The sequence below is a fragment of the Equus quagga genome, chromosome 11 (assembly GCF_021613505.1).
Source record: "Equus quagga isolate Etosha38 chromosome 11, UCLA_HA_Equagga_1.0, whole genome shotgun sequence".
Taxonomy (NCBI): Eukaryota; Metazoa; Chordata; class Mammalia; order Perissodactyla; family Equidae; genus Equus; species Equus quagga.
In genome coordinates, this window is record NC_060277.1 from 82,911,769 (window position 1) to 82,929,730 (window position 17,962).

At 38.8% G+C, this 17,962-nt stretch overlaps 1 protein-coding gene across 1 annotated transcript in view; it reads right to left on the minus strand.

The window, feature by feature from the left end:
* Positions 1-566: 566 nt before the first annotated feature.
* VMP1 (vacuole membrane protein 1) overlaps positions 567-17,962 on the minus strand; it is a 125,327-nt gene continuing 107,931 nt past the window's right edge. The window contains exons 11-12 of the mRNA XM_046675188.1: positions 4,867-4,969; positions 567-2,985 (exon numbers count right to left, since the gene is read on the minus strand). Of these exons, the coding sequence (XP_046531144.1) occupies positions 2,842-2,985; positions 4,867-4,969 (247 nt within the window). The 3' untranslated portion in view covers positions 567-2,841. The remainder of the gene's footprint in view (positions 2,986-4,866; positions 4,970-17,962) is intronic.

Genomic DNA, 17,962 nt, shown 5'->3' on the forward strand with positions numbered 1-17,962 from the left:
AAAATATACGGAAAGGCTTTTTGACACGAAAATTTTGAGAACTTCTCTGAGCTCTTTACACACGCGTCATTCAAAACACAATCCCTCAGAGGGTACAAGAGGGCAATGTGTTATTTTATTTAGCTTACTGAATTATTTATACTCAGTCAGACTGTCAGTGACTAGTAGATAAGCCTCCTGCTGTCCTCCTAAAGCTACAGACAGCACAGAGCACGCTGGGAACGTGGCTGAGCTGCTTTAGACGGGAGCACTCGCTACTGCGTGCACTGAATCAACTAGCTGAATTCCATCCAGTCTTATCTTTTTCTGGATTTTTAGAGGATGGGAATAGTGGCCATTATCCAAATAAAAGTAAAAATCTCCCTTTCTTCCAAGCCCCACACTCCAGATTACGTGTATACACAGAAAACACTGCACGTTTCCACATTATGATAATTGTTTTAGGGAGCTGCTCCTCAGAACTTGTGTCTAAACTGCTGATGTATTGTACTGTACTGCTTGACGGTCACTGAGTTGTGACATAAAGCACTGCATATATTTAAGGCATAAAATGAGACTGACACAAATTAGAGATGCAATCAGAATTCCCAGGCCCTTTTTTTATTTGCAGTAATATCAAACCATCCATTTACAAATTTTCTGGTCTCTCGTCAGCTGGAATTAACTAGATAGGTCTTTGGGATCGTGTAGTTGTTTGTGTCCACTTTGGGGGATACAAGAAAGGAACAAACCAATCACTGGAACAGAGGGTAGCACTGCTCCAGCGGGAATCCAGCAGGATCATCTGCTTAGTGGAGGAAAGAAGGAGAGCAGCTCTTCATTTGTTTTCAAAGTAAATTCATTTGAAGGAGTGAACAAACCATGCTTATAAGTCAAATTATTAATCATTTAGACCTTCAGTCTAAGAAACAAAGTTTTTCTTTTTCTGATACCCTATCCTGAAATAAATTTACCAATAAATTCCAAAGATTAGTACAAATAGTACAATTCACATTTGCTTTCCTCTTTCCTTTCTTCAGACAAACACCAAATAAAATGCAGGTGAAGGAGATGAAACACAGCTGGAAGCTGACTTAGAAACTCAGGCTAATCCTAAACAATCTAAAAAATTATGTTGGTTAATGTGAATCTATTTAAAATAATAAAACAATTGGGTACTGCTTTTCAAGTAAGGTAACAGTCATACTGTCAGAAAGTCCCTGGGCAGGAAAAAAAGATTGTTAAGAATAACCTTTTCAAAACCCCAAGACAGGCTGCTTGTCCTTTATTTAGCTGTGGTCAGGGAGACTATTCCAATTCTCCATAAAATCCTCTCGATACTGCGGCACTATCATGGCATAAAGGATTCAAAATGCTACTAGACATAAGGACCGGAGTTTCTGATCATAAACCATGATGCTGGGTAATGTTTGAATGGGCATATTTGATATGGATGGTCAGATGAAAGATACCAAAATGTCAGACAGCCCATCGACTGCTGTTGCCATGAGATTCAACAGTCAACATCAGTCTGATAAGCTACCCGACAAGGTGGTACAGCCATGGAGATGTCACGACGGGAGGCAAAACAAGCAGACATTTAGGCAGGATTTGATGAAACAAATCAGGCATTTCTGGCCTGTTGAGATTTAAACCCAATCCTATTCTCAACATACTGTCAGTACCAATTTTCCTAAAGGAAAAAAGTGAAACTCTTCATTTTTCCTCCCAAGCAAAACAGAACAACCAAGTTCAACCAGAAACACCCCAAAGGAAAAATCACCTAAGAACAAAACATTTACTAGAAGAAAATCAGGTTACTTATCAAAGTAAATTTCTGTCTGTTAAAACCAGAGCACATGTAGCTGAGCTAAAATTAAGATATGAACAAGTGTGGTTCAAAAAGAAAGTCATTTCTCTCTTCAGTATCCTTTGATTTGTATACTATCATTTCTTCTGTTTTCACAAACCAAGAAATTCCCTTGCTACACCAATCCCTAAGATGTCATTTCAGCAGTGTTTTAATTAGCTGCCCAATTCCAGCCTAACAAAAAAATACCTTGCTGGTGGCTTTCACGTGAATAAATGAAGGCTTAAGGGATTATGGTTGCAGGTGGGCTTGACAAGGCTGCCATTAGTTGGTAGAAGCCAGAAGAAAGTAAAAAAAACGCTCAATAAAACGGACACAATTTTGGAATGATCAAGATGTCTTTATAAAGTTTTTTCATGACTTCATTCTAAATATACAGAATAAAAAATGGTGTCAACTCATTCATGAGGCACCAACCAGATTTTCCTTATACTGTCTCAAAATTTAAAGATCAGTTTCCCACGAGGGTGTGCAATGCATCCTAAAATGGCCTTTTTTGAAGGTGGGAGAGGAAGGGTGGGGCAGGATGGCATAGTAAATTTTACCATGATAGACATGCAAGACTGTTATCCAATCTAGTATAATTTACATACATTCTGATGACTTAGAAAAACAAAGCAGTCATTTGTGACAAGCCTGAAAAGCTTGACATATTTAACATACTCAGGAACTTTTTTTTGGTGTCGGAATTATTTAACTGTGCCATGTGGGCCTTTGAAAGTAACAAAGAGAGGCCAGTTTCCGTCAAGTTTGCTGCTGAACATCACATTCCACCCTAATATAACGCAACTTGGGCTGAATTGAGGGTGGACACCTTACCTTAACACACAAAGGAAGTATGTCAGTGCAAAACAGGGACTAAACTGCTTTCAGGAAAAAAGGAATTAAAATTGACACAGGTTGGAAAAGGGAATTTTCCTTCCTGGTTTGGAGTCCTCCCAATTCAAGGCAGAACCCATCCATTCTCATTTCTGCCGTTAGACCTTTTCTGCTTATTTAGTTTTCTCCTCTGAGTTCAACCGCTGCTGGATTCGTTTGGCATAACTTTGTGCCATGGAGTTAATGATGGACAGGATGAAGTAACACACCATGACAACCACCAACTTCTCAAACAGCCAGGACAACCAGTTTTCTCCCTGCAGGAATAAATGCAGAACAATCCACGAGAAATGCTGCATCAGCTCAGTAGTAAAAAGGGAATTATCTACAGTGTCTGAAGGAAAATGATAAGAATGTGGAGTTTATAACCTATAAAGCCTAAACAATGAAAAATGAAAAATCTTGCATCTCCAGCTACCTTGAAATCTATATTCAGGCCTTTTTTTTTTTTTTTTTTTAAAGATTTTATTTTTTTCCTTTTTCTCCCCAAAGCCCTCAGGTACATAGTTGCATATTCTTAGTTGTGGGTCCTTCTAATTGTGGCATGTGGGACGCTGCCTCAGCGTGGTTTGATGAGCAGTGCCATGTCCGCGCCCAGGATTCGAACTGACGAAACACTGAGCCGCCTGCAGCGGAGCGCGCGAACTTAACCACTCGGCCACGGGGCCAGCCCCTATTCAGGCCTTTTTACACCCAGTTATTAAGATTTCACTTTGTTAGATATAAAGTGAATGTTGATTCACAGTTTTAGAATGGGACAAGTGTGAGGTCATTTCGTCTTTTACTATGGAAGAATAAAGTTTTTGATTAAATTCTACTATCTGAAGTTGCCATAGACTTGTAGAGAGTAGTGTCAAGAGAGAGCCATAGGGGCTGGCCCCATGGTCAAGTGGTTAAGTTCACACGCTCTGCGTTGGCGGCCCAGGGTTCGCAGGTTTGGAGACTGGGTGCAGACCTACACACCACTTGTCAAGCCACACTGTGGCAGCATCCCACATAGAAGAACGAGGATGACTTGCAACTAGAATGAACGACTATGTACTGGTGCTTTGGGGAGAGAAAAAAAAAAAAAGAGGAAGATTGGCAACAGATGTTAGCTCAGGGCCACTCTTCCTCAAAAAAGAAAAAAAAAAAAGAGCGAGCGCGAGTGAGAGCGCTATATATTCTTGTTCCAGTATTGGGAGCGACTTTTAAAATATAAATGCTATCTATTTCTCAAGTCATGATTGGTCAACTGAGGGCAGCAAAGGGCCACATAAGGAGTATAAAACCATCGGAAAAAAAAAATCGCAAAAGAAACTCAACCATACTTCCTTCAAGACTCCCACTTCAAGTTATTGCTTACTCATGCTCTTCTAGTCATTTCCCTTTGCCACAGAACTGTTTACAGAAAAGACAGGCTTAGTTTAAGTTAAAGTTTTTAAGTTCAGCTACATTAAGAGCCTTGATTTAAAAAAAAATTTTTTTCCCACCTGTAAAAAGAAAAATGGAGCAAAATCAAGGGAGATATTCAAGTGACTTCAGTAAGTCCAATACTTTGTTATGCTATAAATTTTAACTTTTTAATCGACTTGGGAAGTATACCTGTTAATAAATCATTTAAGATTAAGTCACTAACTCATCCTACATAAAAGACCTATTATTTTCCCTTAGCCCTACCCTTCTTTTGGGGAGAAGATGTACAAAACAGAAATTATAGGGGCCGGCACGGTGGCTCAGTGGTTAAGTGTGCACGTTCCGCTTCGGTGGCCTAGGGTAACCGGTTCGGATCCCGGGTGTGGACATGGCACCGCTTGGCAAAAGCCATGCTGTGGTAGGTGTCCCATGTATAAAGTAGAGGAAGATGGTCATGGATGTTAGCTCAGGGCCAGTCTTCCTCAGCAAAAAGAGGAGGATTGGCAGTAGTTAGCTCAAGGCTAATCTTCCTCAAAAAAAAAAAAAAAAAGAAATTATGTTTTCTTATTTAGACAAAGACAAATTTCCCAGTAGGGACTAAACAGAGCCTCAACTTCTGTTAAGGAAGACTGACAGACAAACCTCACTCTATTTGCCTAAAAATGCCAGTGAGTGCGGTGAACATTAATTTTAGCCTGAAACTGTGGGGGTGGGGAATAAAGGAAAACCGAGTGAAGTCTCACCTGTGGCGTGCCCATTTCACTTTTGTGGTGAAGCTTCTGCCGCTGGGCCTCCAGGTATTCTTGGAATGGCTTCTGTAAAGACGGACCTATGCCGGGGACAGCACTGGAAGCAGGGTACAGCAACCCAAGGAAAAAGATACAGTTGGGAAGAAAAACAAGAAAAATGTTAAAGAAAAATCCACTTACCGCCTGGACTCAAAAAGCAATGACCGCATAGAAAGAAGAAAAAAATGTAACAATCAGCAAAGCTGGCGAAATCCTGTGGACTCTTTTTAGTGAATAAAAATTCATCCTTTAATGGAGTTTTAGTAATAAAATTCATCTCCTTAAAGGAGAAAAATCTCTCCCACCAATAGGTTTGGAAGAAACTAGGAGCGGAGCCCCTTACAGCAGAAGAGTTCGTCCTCAGAGTGAGGCCAGCTCAGCTAATGCAGCGCACTGGTGTACAGAGAATAAAATGAATGACTTCTGAGAAGCCCCACATTTATCACCACCAGTTCCTGTAAGAACTGGTTTGAACCGATTAATAAGGAAATGACTTATGCTTGTGTCATCCCTAGTTGAAAAAGAAACTGCCCGCCCTCTCCCTGACTTGTCCCATCTTCTCAGAGGGGGCGGTCCTTTCTCAATCTAAGTCCTTATTAGGACAATCTGTGCGTCATCCTTATCCAAAAAGAATGCATTAGCAAATTTGGGAGGCACCTCCCACTGGTCAGAAGTCAGTGATTAACAAAGGAACAAAGAAGGAACTGTGAACCTTGAATCACTTCGTGGTTTATGGCGGATGGCTTGCACAGAAACTACAGTACATTACTAAACAACTTGTTCCGAGATGATTGGGATAGTGATCTCTGATAAGTTTATGTACTCGGAGCTCCCTCTCACCCAGAATACATAGAGGCGGTGCTGCTAAACCGGTTTGGCAACTGCAGCTACCAGGCTCCCGTTTTAGAAATGCTTGCAGGCGTTTTTTAAAATGGTAACTTGGGGCAACTTCGAAAATCAAACATTCTATTTTCTGTACCCTTTTATTTTCTCATCTGTCATAAGAGGGCTAAAATAAATGAGCCCAATCTCTTTCCTGGGGCCAGCAAAAGGTATTTCGATATGTATTTGTAACAGTGCCTAATGCTTTCCCTTTTAAGTATTAACTTTACCTCCTCTTTTCTAGAACAATTTAGTTGCTGCTTTCTGTAATAAAAAGCAGAGGAGTAGAGAAAGAGAAGTTTTTTGCTACTATATTTACCAGAGGCTAGCAATACATAACTCTTGGCTGACACTTTTCTTTGATCCTTTTAACTATCAACCACCAAACACCTAATGGAGTCCTTGTTTTGGGTCCAACATTGTAATCAGTGCTATTGGGGGGGGGGGGGGGACAACTATAAAACAGCCCATGCCTACAAGGAACTTAAAATCCCTATGAGACTTCAAAACACACAAACACATGAACTGATTTGTGAACAAAAGAATTTACAAATCAATACTAAATTTTTTGCTTCAGAAGGTATATTTCAAAGGAAATGGAGGGAGAAATGAGAGATCAGTGTGCAGTGAAGGTGTTAAAAAGTTCCTTTAACGAATACTGAAGGGTAGGTGAAAAGCCTTGAGTAGACATAAGTAGTAGAGGCAGTGGCTGCACTGATTAGACCAGAAGACCCAGATGACAGACATTAAAGATGGAGAAGGGTGAAGTCTCTTAACCTACAGTCTCAGCCTCTCTCTCTCATTGACATTTTTTTTTTTTTGAGGAAGATTAGCCCTGAGCTAACATCTGCCATCAATCCTTCTCTTTTTGCTGAGGAAGACTGGCCCTGAGCTAATATCCGTGCCTATTTTCCTCTACTTTATATGTGGGATGCCTACTAGCTTGACAAGCAGTGCGTAGGTCCGCACCTGGGATCTGAACTGGCCAACCCCAGGCCGCTGAAGTGGAACATGCGTACCTAACTGCTGCACCACCAGGCCTGCCCCTCACTGACTTTTAAGTTGCCTGACATTAGTGGGCTAAACCAGAAGAGCTGTGTCTGAGCTATGCTGCTGTTTATCAGTAATGACTCTGACTACAAAGGGGCAAGAATAGTACAAACTTTCTCTTTAGAAGAGAAATTTTCCTTAGGTATTTCCTACTATAACGCATAAGGGCATGCAAATAGCTCATCCATTTACACTTGAAATACACTACATAAGTATAAAAACACAGTTTCAGTAAAACACAGCTGCAAAAAGACAGGCTTTGAGGACTGCAGATTTATAAGAACTTTACTTCAGAAATTGATTCATTCACCCTTAATGACAATACCCTATGTCATCATCTTAAACTCCTAAGGATAGCGACAGTCAAACCATTATTTTTTTTGAAGGTTAAAAAAACTTTTATTTAGGGGCTGGCCCCGTGGCCGAGTGGTTAAGTTCGCGCACTCCGCTGCAGGCGGCCCAGTGTTTCGTTGGTTCGAATCCTGGACGCGGACATGACACTGCTCATCAGACCACGCTGAGGCAACGTCCCATATGCCACAACTAGAAGAACCCACAACGAAGAATACACAACTATGTACCGGGGGGCTTTGGGGAGAAAAAGGAAAAAATAAAATCTTTAAAAAAAAAAAAAAAAAAACTTTTATTTAGAAAGGCTGGAATATTGTATGTTAATTTGGACAGCTAGGTCATACAAGAAATGACTTGAAAATTCCTTTTTTGATGTCCCACTCCAAGAGGTGGATTCCATTATATGAGTCTTGTTCTTTCTTCAGACCTCTAACTTCTGACTGGAGTTGAGCAGAAACATGGCTTATAGTTTCCCTCAAATCATTCTTGGGCCCCAGGGTCAAGCCATTATTTAAAGAGAAAATTAGGGACCGAGACCCATCTGTCAGAAAGGTTCTACTTTGTTGTTGTTGAGGGGAATGAGGAAGAGAGTGGCGACAATCATTCTAGACCTCCTTCAAAATAACCTGAAGAGAGAAACGACTTGCCATTTTAAGTCTCTTAATAGCTACGCTTTGGCTGGTAGAGAATAGACATGGCCACACATTTACACCATGTGCAACTCTCCAAGAACTGTCTGTGCTAACGCTGAGAGCAATCTTTCCAGATGCTGTGGAGTTACTGCATGCTGTGGAGAGTTTTTGGTGGTGGGATGGGAGATGGCTTTATGTAGTTTCTCATAAGAGACTAGGAAAACAGTTGAAAATAGAGAAGTGAAAAGTTATAGCAATATATTAACCAAAACTACCATGAACAAAAGCCACATGATATGAATAAATCTAATAAAGTTAATATATTTGAATTCTAGCTATTGTTATATAACCAATTATTTGTCAGATCCTCTAATCTTTTTTATATATTCATCTAAATTTTAGTTTTATTTTCATTTCTCTATCTCTAGAAACAACGATTTAGGCCACAGATGCCTCCGCTTATACAAAGCACTCTTATACTAGAGTTTTCTTAATTACCATTAAAGCTATTTCAGCAATGGACTAGATAAAAATTGAAATTACAGCTGTCACTCTTAACATGCATTTAAGGCAAACAATAATACCAGCCCACAACCTCATCCCTCAAGTTATTTTCAAGCAGCAGACAGAAGTGTCCATTCTGACATTTAAGATTAATTTAAGGTACATACACTGGGGGGGGGGGGAGGGGAAAGAGGAATAACGTACATTACAGTTCAGTGGCTTTTTATAGTTGGCTTAGGAAATAGCTTAAATGCCATTCTCTGAAAGCCATTTAATTCGGAGTACCCTGTGCACCTGGCTAAGGACTCTCATCTCAACCCATAGTGAGCGGGTGAAGTCCTCCATCTGCCATTAGAAGCTGATTAAGTTCAAAGTATTACAGTTTTGTAATACACAAGAACATTAAGTGGGAGGAGAACGAACACAGAGAGAACTATTTTTCAGTCAACTGTTGGACTTAAATATGCTTAAACTAGCCTTGTAAATAGCCATTTTCGGTGAGAAAGCCTTAAATAAAGAAAAACAAAATAGAAAAAAACAAAAATTGATCTCATCTGCTTTTCCTTGCTGTAGTTCAACATGGTGGGTAGAAAAAGCAATGTGGATGGTAATAGCTTGATATTTATTTTCTTGGCACACAGAAACACTTTTCAGACAATGTAACTCATTAGAAAACAAATTTCCAACAAATTATTCTCATGGCGATTTTTGAATTTTTGTTACTGATTCTAATTAAGGGGAAAAAAAAAAACCCTCAGAAAATGCAAACAAAAGAGGGGAAAAAAAGTAAAGAAGAAAACACAAAAGTCCAAACTCACCCAGAGCTCAAAAGTGGTTTCATGAGAACAATATTTTACCATGCTTACATACCTAAATAGGTGTTAAAACAGAAACAAGACGAACTTCTTTGCAAAATTCTGTCAAGGGCCCTGACCAATATGCAAACAAAATCTATTATTTTTCTATAGTTTTTAATACATATGTGACTCTGCTTCTGGAAATCACTTATCTGAGAAGAAATCTATATTTTAAGCTCTCCCCATATTGACTCATTATAAATAAAGGTCTGCATTATTCTCTCCACCCACAAAAGCCAGAAAATCTTCCAGAGGAAGCGTCACAATTGGCAGGGGGCACACAGGGAGTGGGTGGTGTGATTACTCCAGTTTTCTGCTTAAGTTTTCATCTGTTGGTTAGTCCTGAGCATACACCCATTCCAAAAACTCATTGGTCATTATTACTCCTGGTTTCAAGGGACTCCTTTCAAGTTCTCTCAAACTGGTTCACCAGATATTAAAATATCACCATCTGATTTACTTTGAATTTCTTCTCCATCATGGAGATAGTCATCAAACTAAGACTTGCTATTAGAAGACCTGAAATTTTCCCGTTTGTTTAGGTTTTTCGAGCCAAGTGCATGTTTTTTGTTACTATGTGCCATCAAAAAACTGGGGCACAGTGCTTAATAACAAAGAAATAACATGAACTCAAAAAGAAAAATCAGGTAGTCTTGTTGTTTTGCCCTATTTACACGGGGCCTATATAAAGGTTAAGCAGTTGAAATGCCTAAGGGAATTAAAAAGGTATTAAAAAAGTAAATGCTTTATTTAATATAGGTTCTGCTCCTTTCTTAACCACTTTTTTGAGGATCTTAGTATTATGATCACGTAGGTTACACTGGCTTTCCTGAAAACATACTGTTTGACATGGATTCCTAGGAAGGCTATAGTGTAACAAGCCTTTATCTTTCTTACAAAAAAGTGTGGGCACAATAGTTTTTTACCTTTGTTTCACTGTTTGTTTAAATTAACATTCTCAGGGTGTCATTAGTCAAACTTCTGAAGGCTTATAAATAGGAGAAAATGTTTTTAGAATAAGATTCAGGTCAGGGGTAGTATTAAAAGATACGGAAAAGAAGGGGTTAAAATCTACTGCTGCTATAATTCAGAAAGCATAACAGAGATCTTTGAAGTAGACTACTGATGACTGGTACTTTTCGATAGCAACAAAAGCGGCTTGTAAGGGCAGGGGAGCTTGACCAACGGTTTGCAAACATTTTTGATATATGTATATATTACCTATGCAAATAGTAAAATGTATAAACACAAATTAAAAAGGATAAAATAAAGATGACATTTTAAAAATTTAGAAAATTGCTACTTTACATGTCTTCCTAATTGTGATGGTTTTCATGCTATCATTAGTGAACATTTCAAGGCATATTATACACGTCCTTTATTAAGACTGATGATTTCTAATTTTTGGCTGACTTCCATCGGCATGTACTAGGAACGGGTGAAACGGCAAGGCTGCAACCTCTTTTGCTGTTCCTTGTAAGTGCATTATTAGTATTATCTTACTTCTACTGTTTCTTTATAAGAACTTTTTAAAGCCACTTGTCTGTTTTGTGAGGGTTAGTTTAGTTAAAACTAGGAATTATAAGCTGTAAATCTTATTAATGGGGCATAGAAAAAAACCCAATAAATTGCAACATGCCCACTGTAAGCCCCTTTTGTATTTGCAACTCCCACTCTTCCCCCAGCCTGTGTTTGTAATCCGTGATATGTGATCTTCTGACATGGGTTGAGAGAGTGTCAGTCAGACTGATGGCAACCTATATCTTCCATGTATGTATAGCCATATAAGTTTTATATATATGTGCTACCATAATGTTACATACAAGAAATACACAGAAAGGAAAACAACAAAGAGGAAAATAAATACAAATAGAAGTTCTATTATTTTAGTCCTACTCCCATGATACAGACTACTCGTTTAGACTGTGAAGCTAACCTGCAAGGGATACAAATGTTATACCTTGTTCCCAAAAGGTAAAAAATATCTTAAAGTTTAGCTAACAGACCAACTCAGTGCAGACAGTTAGGTAATGTTTCAGAGAAAAAAAAAAACTACTTCTATAAAGATGAAGACTGGATGTCTCTTTTTCGCTCACCCTTATAATGAGCCACTATAAAGAGGGTTTTTAAGGATCTGGATAGCTAAACCTCAAGAGATTGAAACCCTGTGCCCGCAATTAAAACTTAGAATTATGTTTCAAATGAATATCACGGTCTTTGGAATTTTCTTGATTGAGTGAGGGTCACTGTATGTAAATCAATAAATCCAATTTATCCTCTGACTCCAGAGAATTCTTCTACCAACTGCAATTTGGCCCAGGAGCATAGGAGTAGAGCCCCAAATAGAAAATGGTCCCCTTCTATAGTGAAGTCAGCAGACTCTTCTCCTGAAGAGACTGAATTTTACAATTAAGGTACTAGTAGGGTATATTTTCAGGGAAGAAATAAAAGTCCCTCCCCACCCCACCCCCGTTACATGCTCATCTGTCTTCTGTAAAAAAGACGCAATGACAGTATGGTAGAAGTTCCGTAACAAGATGGACTAGCAATTCTTTTTCTTGATAACAATCTTATAAATAATTCTGTTTTCAGAAATATGCACATTTCACTCAAACACTGTAGAGTTAAATTTTCCTCTCCACCCCCTGGGCAGTGATCTAAACAGGCTTAACCGTTAGTATTTTAATGAGTTGTCATTTCCTGTCTGATAAAGATTCTCACAGTATTTAACCACCAGTTTCCCTGGGGCCCAACCAAAACTAGAGCTCTATTCATAGTGACTCAGAATGGATCTCAGACTCCTGGCCTGATTCAACAATGACAGATTGCCCTCCAAAAGAAACTGTCTTTCCTCCTAAGGTAGAATGCTCTGGAGAAGGGGGCAGGGAGGGAGTTTATCACGTAATCTTTCTGAACAAGCCAAAGGACATCATGCTGGCTCCTCTTCATATTTATAGCCTTCTAGTCCTCAGAGATTAGAGAAAGAAAAAAGAAAAAGAGAGAAACAAATTGATATCTAATTAACCCAGGAATATGACGAGTAAATGAACTGGTGCTAACTGTAAATCAACTTATTTTTAACCTAGTAAAAATGGGATCCAGTAATCCTGTGTGACTGGAATGAAAATGTTATTAATTTCCCCATTTAACTGAATGGAGAATCTGAACCTTTGAAGCTATTATATAAAAAAATTGGTAACTGATCTATTCTACTTGCTTTTGGATCTAAAATGTGGCAGCCCACCCAAACCAAGTTCCTTTACATCCCAGGATCTTGGAAAAGTACCCCAATAGACAATAAATTCAGAAAGAAAATTATGCACTACACTAAAAAATCTAGGGCTTTCTCATATATACAAGTTCGGGTTGATGGTCTCTGGCACTGCCTAAAATTCGTTGTGATTCAACCACAGGATCTGGGATTAAAACATCTTGAATTTCATTCACATCTGTGCCCCTTTCAAATGATCAAAACCTCTTTTGTACTCAGGTTAGTCCATTGTGTGCTAAGTGGTATTATAAACATGACACCATCCATTTCTTAGCAGCTGTGTAGAAGGAAGACCACTGCTTTATCCAGAAACGTCAGGTGTATCGTTGCTACTGCCTCACAGCATATTTTTATCACAGGCGTCTTTCAAAAAAAAGAATTTGCAATTGCCCTTGCTCTTGAATATTTGGAACTGTTTTCTATAAGAATCAGAATGGAGGTAAGACCTCCTTATAATTAGCAGCTACTCTTTGAAATATGCTATCTTTAAAGGGAAGCTTCTGAAAACAAAACCTCGTTTTAGAAGGCAGACATGAGCAGTAAGAGCCAGGGAGGCATTCATGTTAATGAATGAGGCCACAGCTACAAGAGTGGTCTACAGGAACCAAGAAAAAGTGATTGGCTGCTAAAACCAAACTCCACTAAAAATTAACTGATTTCAATTATACAAAATGGCAGGCTGGTGGCAGCTTTATACGGTGACAAATCAATCTGTGGCTGGGTTGAAGACCCACTGAGTTCTAAGAATGAAATCAGCAACAGGGACGCACAGACGCAAAGGTCAAGAATAAAGAATATGGCAGGCCCGGTGGCACAGTGGTTAAGTCCCCACGTTCTGCTTCGGCGGCCCAGGGGTTCACCGGTTTGGATCCTGGGTGCAGACACGGCACTGCTTAGCACACTATGCTGTGGTAGGCGTCCCACATATAAAGCAGAGGAAGATGGGCACGGATGTTAGCTCAGGGCCAGTCTTCCTCAGCAAAAAGAGGAGGATTGGCAGCAGTTAGCTCAGGGCTAATCTTCCTCAAAAAACAAAAACAAACAAAAAAGAATAAAGAATAGTTTGCAGAATTTTAAGTTTAAGGTGAAATGGCATGGAAACTTTAGCTCATTCAAAGTGGCATGAAGGTGAGTAGATAAAAAAAGTAACAGTATTGATTGGAATTCAATCTCATCTAAGAACAATCTAGTTATTCCAACCGTTAGGCAGAAAAATCACTAAATGCAGCAGAGAATTAAGAAAAAATAGTCACGATCTCTGCCCTCAATGAACTCAATCTACAAGGGTAACAAGAGAGAAAAAAATGCACTTATGCAGTACAAACCCAGTAGGTTTCTCACTCTAAGTAACACCAGTAATAAGTAGCTTCAGCAAGGAGACTGAACAGAAAGAATTCACAACTCCCTATCAAATTCACACAGCAGCCATTTAGAACTGGCACGCTTCTCCAAATCTCCACCTTCAAGCAGATGACCTCACTGCCTTCTGCAGCACGCCCTCAATGTCCCTCTTGTCTACCTCAAATGATCTGGGAATCTTCACTCCAGTTCTGAAGGAAGAAGTGGTTAAAGAGAATGATCAATCCACTCAGGCATTTGATTCTATCCTCTTTCATCTCTCACTATTTATATAAATTTAACGTCTCTGTGTTTAGTCCTCATCTACACAGTCACAGTACCTTAGAGGTTTCCTTATGAGTTTTCAGTAAAAATGTATGTAAAGCATCTGGCACAGTGGCTGCTTACTAAATGCTAAATTCCAGCCCACAGCCTTCCTTTTTTTCATTTGTATTTTTCATCTCTAGCTTTTTACCAGAGATTTCCCTCAGTCTAAAATATATACAGAGGTCTCCCCCAATTATGAACGAATGAATTCATTTAGCCAATAAATATTTATAGAACACTTAAAATGTGTCAGGCATGACCCTGGCCTGCTTTTTCCTTTACCCAACAATTCTATATAATGCAATATAATTGGGGTTTAGTTTTCATCATTCTACAGAAATGCTCTAATTATGGTTAATAGCAACTTCCTAATACAATGTTCATTTCTCATCTAACAGTCTAACTCCAGAGTTTCTGCTTTAACTTTTAACTATCCTTCCTCCCAATATCTAGAAAAATATATAGAAGAGTTAAGAGTCAAAAGAGAAGATAAACTACATGAAGAGGATATGAAAAGGAAGGAGTTCTCTAGCTAAACTGCAGAAGATTATGCTAGAATCAGTGTGTAGGACAGAGCCTCAGCAGCTGGCGTCTTAAAACCTACGTATCCTTTTCAGTTAATACAAATATTTGTGCTCCAAACTTCTATAACTTTTTCTGGTCATTTCGCAGTGATCAAAGTCAAAGAGAATAAAGTACAGGAATCATTTTATATATTAAAATGAAAGAATAGATCTTCTTTCTGGAGAAGAAAAAGCCCAGGCCAACACAGCTCATTATGAGCACTTGTCTTAGAGTGAGGAACAAGAAACATTAAGATTCAAGCACTTAATTACTCACTGGTTAAAATGATCTCTCTTGCCACAGGCAAGTCTGACTCTGAGGTCAAATATCAAGTTAACTCAGAAATAGAAGACGGCGAAGAAGAGCACGGAACATTCTGTATCTGGTAAAAAGTCCCTACTCCAGCCAACCCCATCCCCCAAATTCAATGACTGAGTTATGGAAACTTTCTTGTGTGGTAAAAGTGGGGACTTTGTCTTCCAATAAGGCCCTGGCAACCTGACAGTGAGCCAATGTTCTGCATACGGTTTGTTACGAGTCATATGCTTAATCTTATTTTCTGGGAATTCTCATCCTCTATTTGGTGAGAATACCGAACATGTCATTTTAATCATGATTTTAAAGTTAGATTTGGTCATGCTCTTTAAGAAATATGTCCAGGTCTCTCTCATTGGAGAAAGTCTAAAATTAAATAAAAATTAGTTTTAAATCTTAATTTTAAAAAAAGACTGCAACAAATGTAATGTCTTTGAAGCTCTAAAGTTCCCTGGTTCTTTGGATCTCTCCCCTGACTTATTTCAATCTAGAATACCAACAAGTGAAAAACTCCATAACACACCTCATCTTTTTTCAGAACCTTTTCTCTATCCTCCACCAAACATACCATAAACCAAAAGGCTTTTTCTCAAGGCTATTATCTGTATTCTAACCTCTCTCAGAATATATAACTGATTCATTACATTTGTTCAGATTTCCAAATATAACTAAACAAACACTTTGATCTAGGAATAGATATTAGAGATACCATTCCCTAAACCTAATGACACTGGTGATTACTTTCCAGAACAGTCCAAAAAATAAATCTACTAATTATTCCTGGTTGAGGGAGGGGAAATATTTACTCTTAAAATCACAGTAAATTTTGGAGGTAAGGCTTACGGTCTCTCTGGGACCTGAGGACTGTCACATAATGACATACTGTACTAAAAATACCACAGGCTAAAGGCATACTTAGGGGATCATATTCAGCTGGGCCACTCCATAGTTACATTGAGACTAGAAGCCCTTTGGGGAAGGGATATTTCCTTTAGTCATCAGTAGAGCATTCAAATCTGTATAAAATTAATATGAAACCTCACCACTGGAGATGTAATGGTCAACACTAACTCCTTCCCTGCCACCTGGGAGGCGGTGAGCATCCTGGCCTGGCAAGCCATAGGCATACCTATGGTGAGAATTGGCCCAAATCTGGCCCTAGAAAAAACTAAACTATCTTAACTTATCAGAACTAAGTTATCAAAACTTAGGGTTATCTTGCTTGTCTAATCTCTCTTTTATTCACCTTTCCCTCTTCTGTGTTGTCCCTTTCACTATACTCTTAGGCTCTTTTTATGTGTTCACTGATCTTACACTAAGAAATGCTCATAGAAGCATTGTTCAGGGGCCTGCCCGGTGGCGCAGCAGTTAAGTGCACACATTCCGCTTCTCGGTGGCCCGGGGTTCACCGGTTCGGATTCTGGATGCGGACATGGCACCGCTTGGCAAAAGCCATGCTGTGGTAGGCGTCCCATGTATAAAGTAGAGGAAGATGGGCATGGATGTTAGCTCAGGGCCAGTCTTCCTCAGCAAAAAGAGGAGGATTGGCAGTAGTTAGCTCAGGGCTAATCTTCCTCAAAAAAAAAAAAAATTAAAAAATAAATAAAAAATAAAAGAAGCATTGTTCAAAACAGCAAAAAACATGGAAATATTCCAAACATCCATCAATAGGAGAATGGATGAATAACTACCCAATGGAATAATATATAGCAGTCAAAATGAATAATCTTTAGCAACACAACAATATTAGCAATATAATAAGTGAAGAGGCCCAAAGGATTACATATACAGCAGTATGATACTCTTTTTATGAAGATTAAGAAAATAAAATAAAAAATAATATAAGTGAGTTATTTATAACCACTCAGAGCCCATTTCCTTATCAATAAAAGGGAGAAAAATACCCATCATATAGGGCTGCAATTAGAAATAAACAGTAATAATAATTGTAGGTAAAGTACTCCTTATGTTCAAAAAATAGTGATCTCCAAGAATTATTTGTATATGGGGCCAGCCCGGTGGCGCAGTGGTTAAGTTTGCACGTTCCACTTCTCAGCAGCCCGGGATTCGCCGGTTTGATCCCGGGTGCAGACACGGCACTGCTTGACAAAAGCCATGCTGTGGTAGGCGTCCCATGTATAAAGTAGAGGAAGATGCGCATGGATGTCAGCTCAGGGCCAGTCTTCCTCAGCAAAAAAGAGGAGGATTGGCAGTAGTTAGCTCCGGGCTAATCTTCCTCAAAAACAAAAACAAAAACAAAAACAAGAATTATTTGTATAATCTTTGATGAAAACCTTTGTCCTGGTTAAAGGCATTTTACTGATCAGAGAGTAAAGAAATGGGTACTTTCTTTAATGAGAAGGAGGTCTTCTCTCAGTCTTCCCGGAGAGCACACAAAATAGTCACCTAGCAGTCTACCTTTCCATCTACAGTCAGTAGAAACTTTGGAAAATGAGACTTTGAGAACACAGGCAACATAAAAATTGAGACAAAAGGCATTTAAAAATCCACATGCCTGGAATGTTAATTCACTGATATGAGTATGTGTCAACTAAACTGTAAAATATTTTGATACAGGGCTAAACTGTAAAATATTTTTGATGCAGGACATTTCACATTTTGACTGAAAATTGGAAAGGTTGTATCAGTGGTCTTCTGAAATGAAGAAGAAATGCTACTCAAAAAAATACATTGTTTGAAAGAACAGCAACTAGCCGTGGACACACAGAGAAGTCAACTAACTGGCCTGCTGCTGAATTCATATTCAAACTTAGATTTGTTTTGTCCAAAGCCAGTATGCTCTTTCATATTCCATTCCCTAGCTGTCCTTACTCTTGAATTCATTTTTCATTCTTCCTTGCCTTAGTATCTCATAATTTTATTTAAATTTGAACTGCTGCTGATTTGTTTTGGTCTTTTTTTTATTTTATTTTCTCTACCATGGCAATTCATCACTCCCT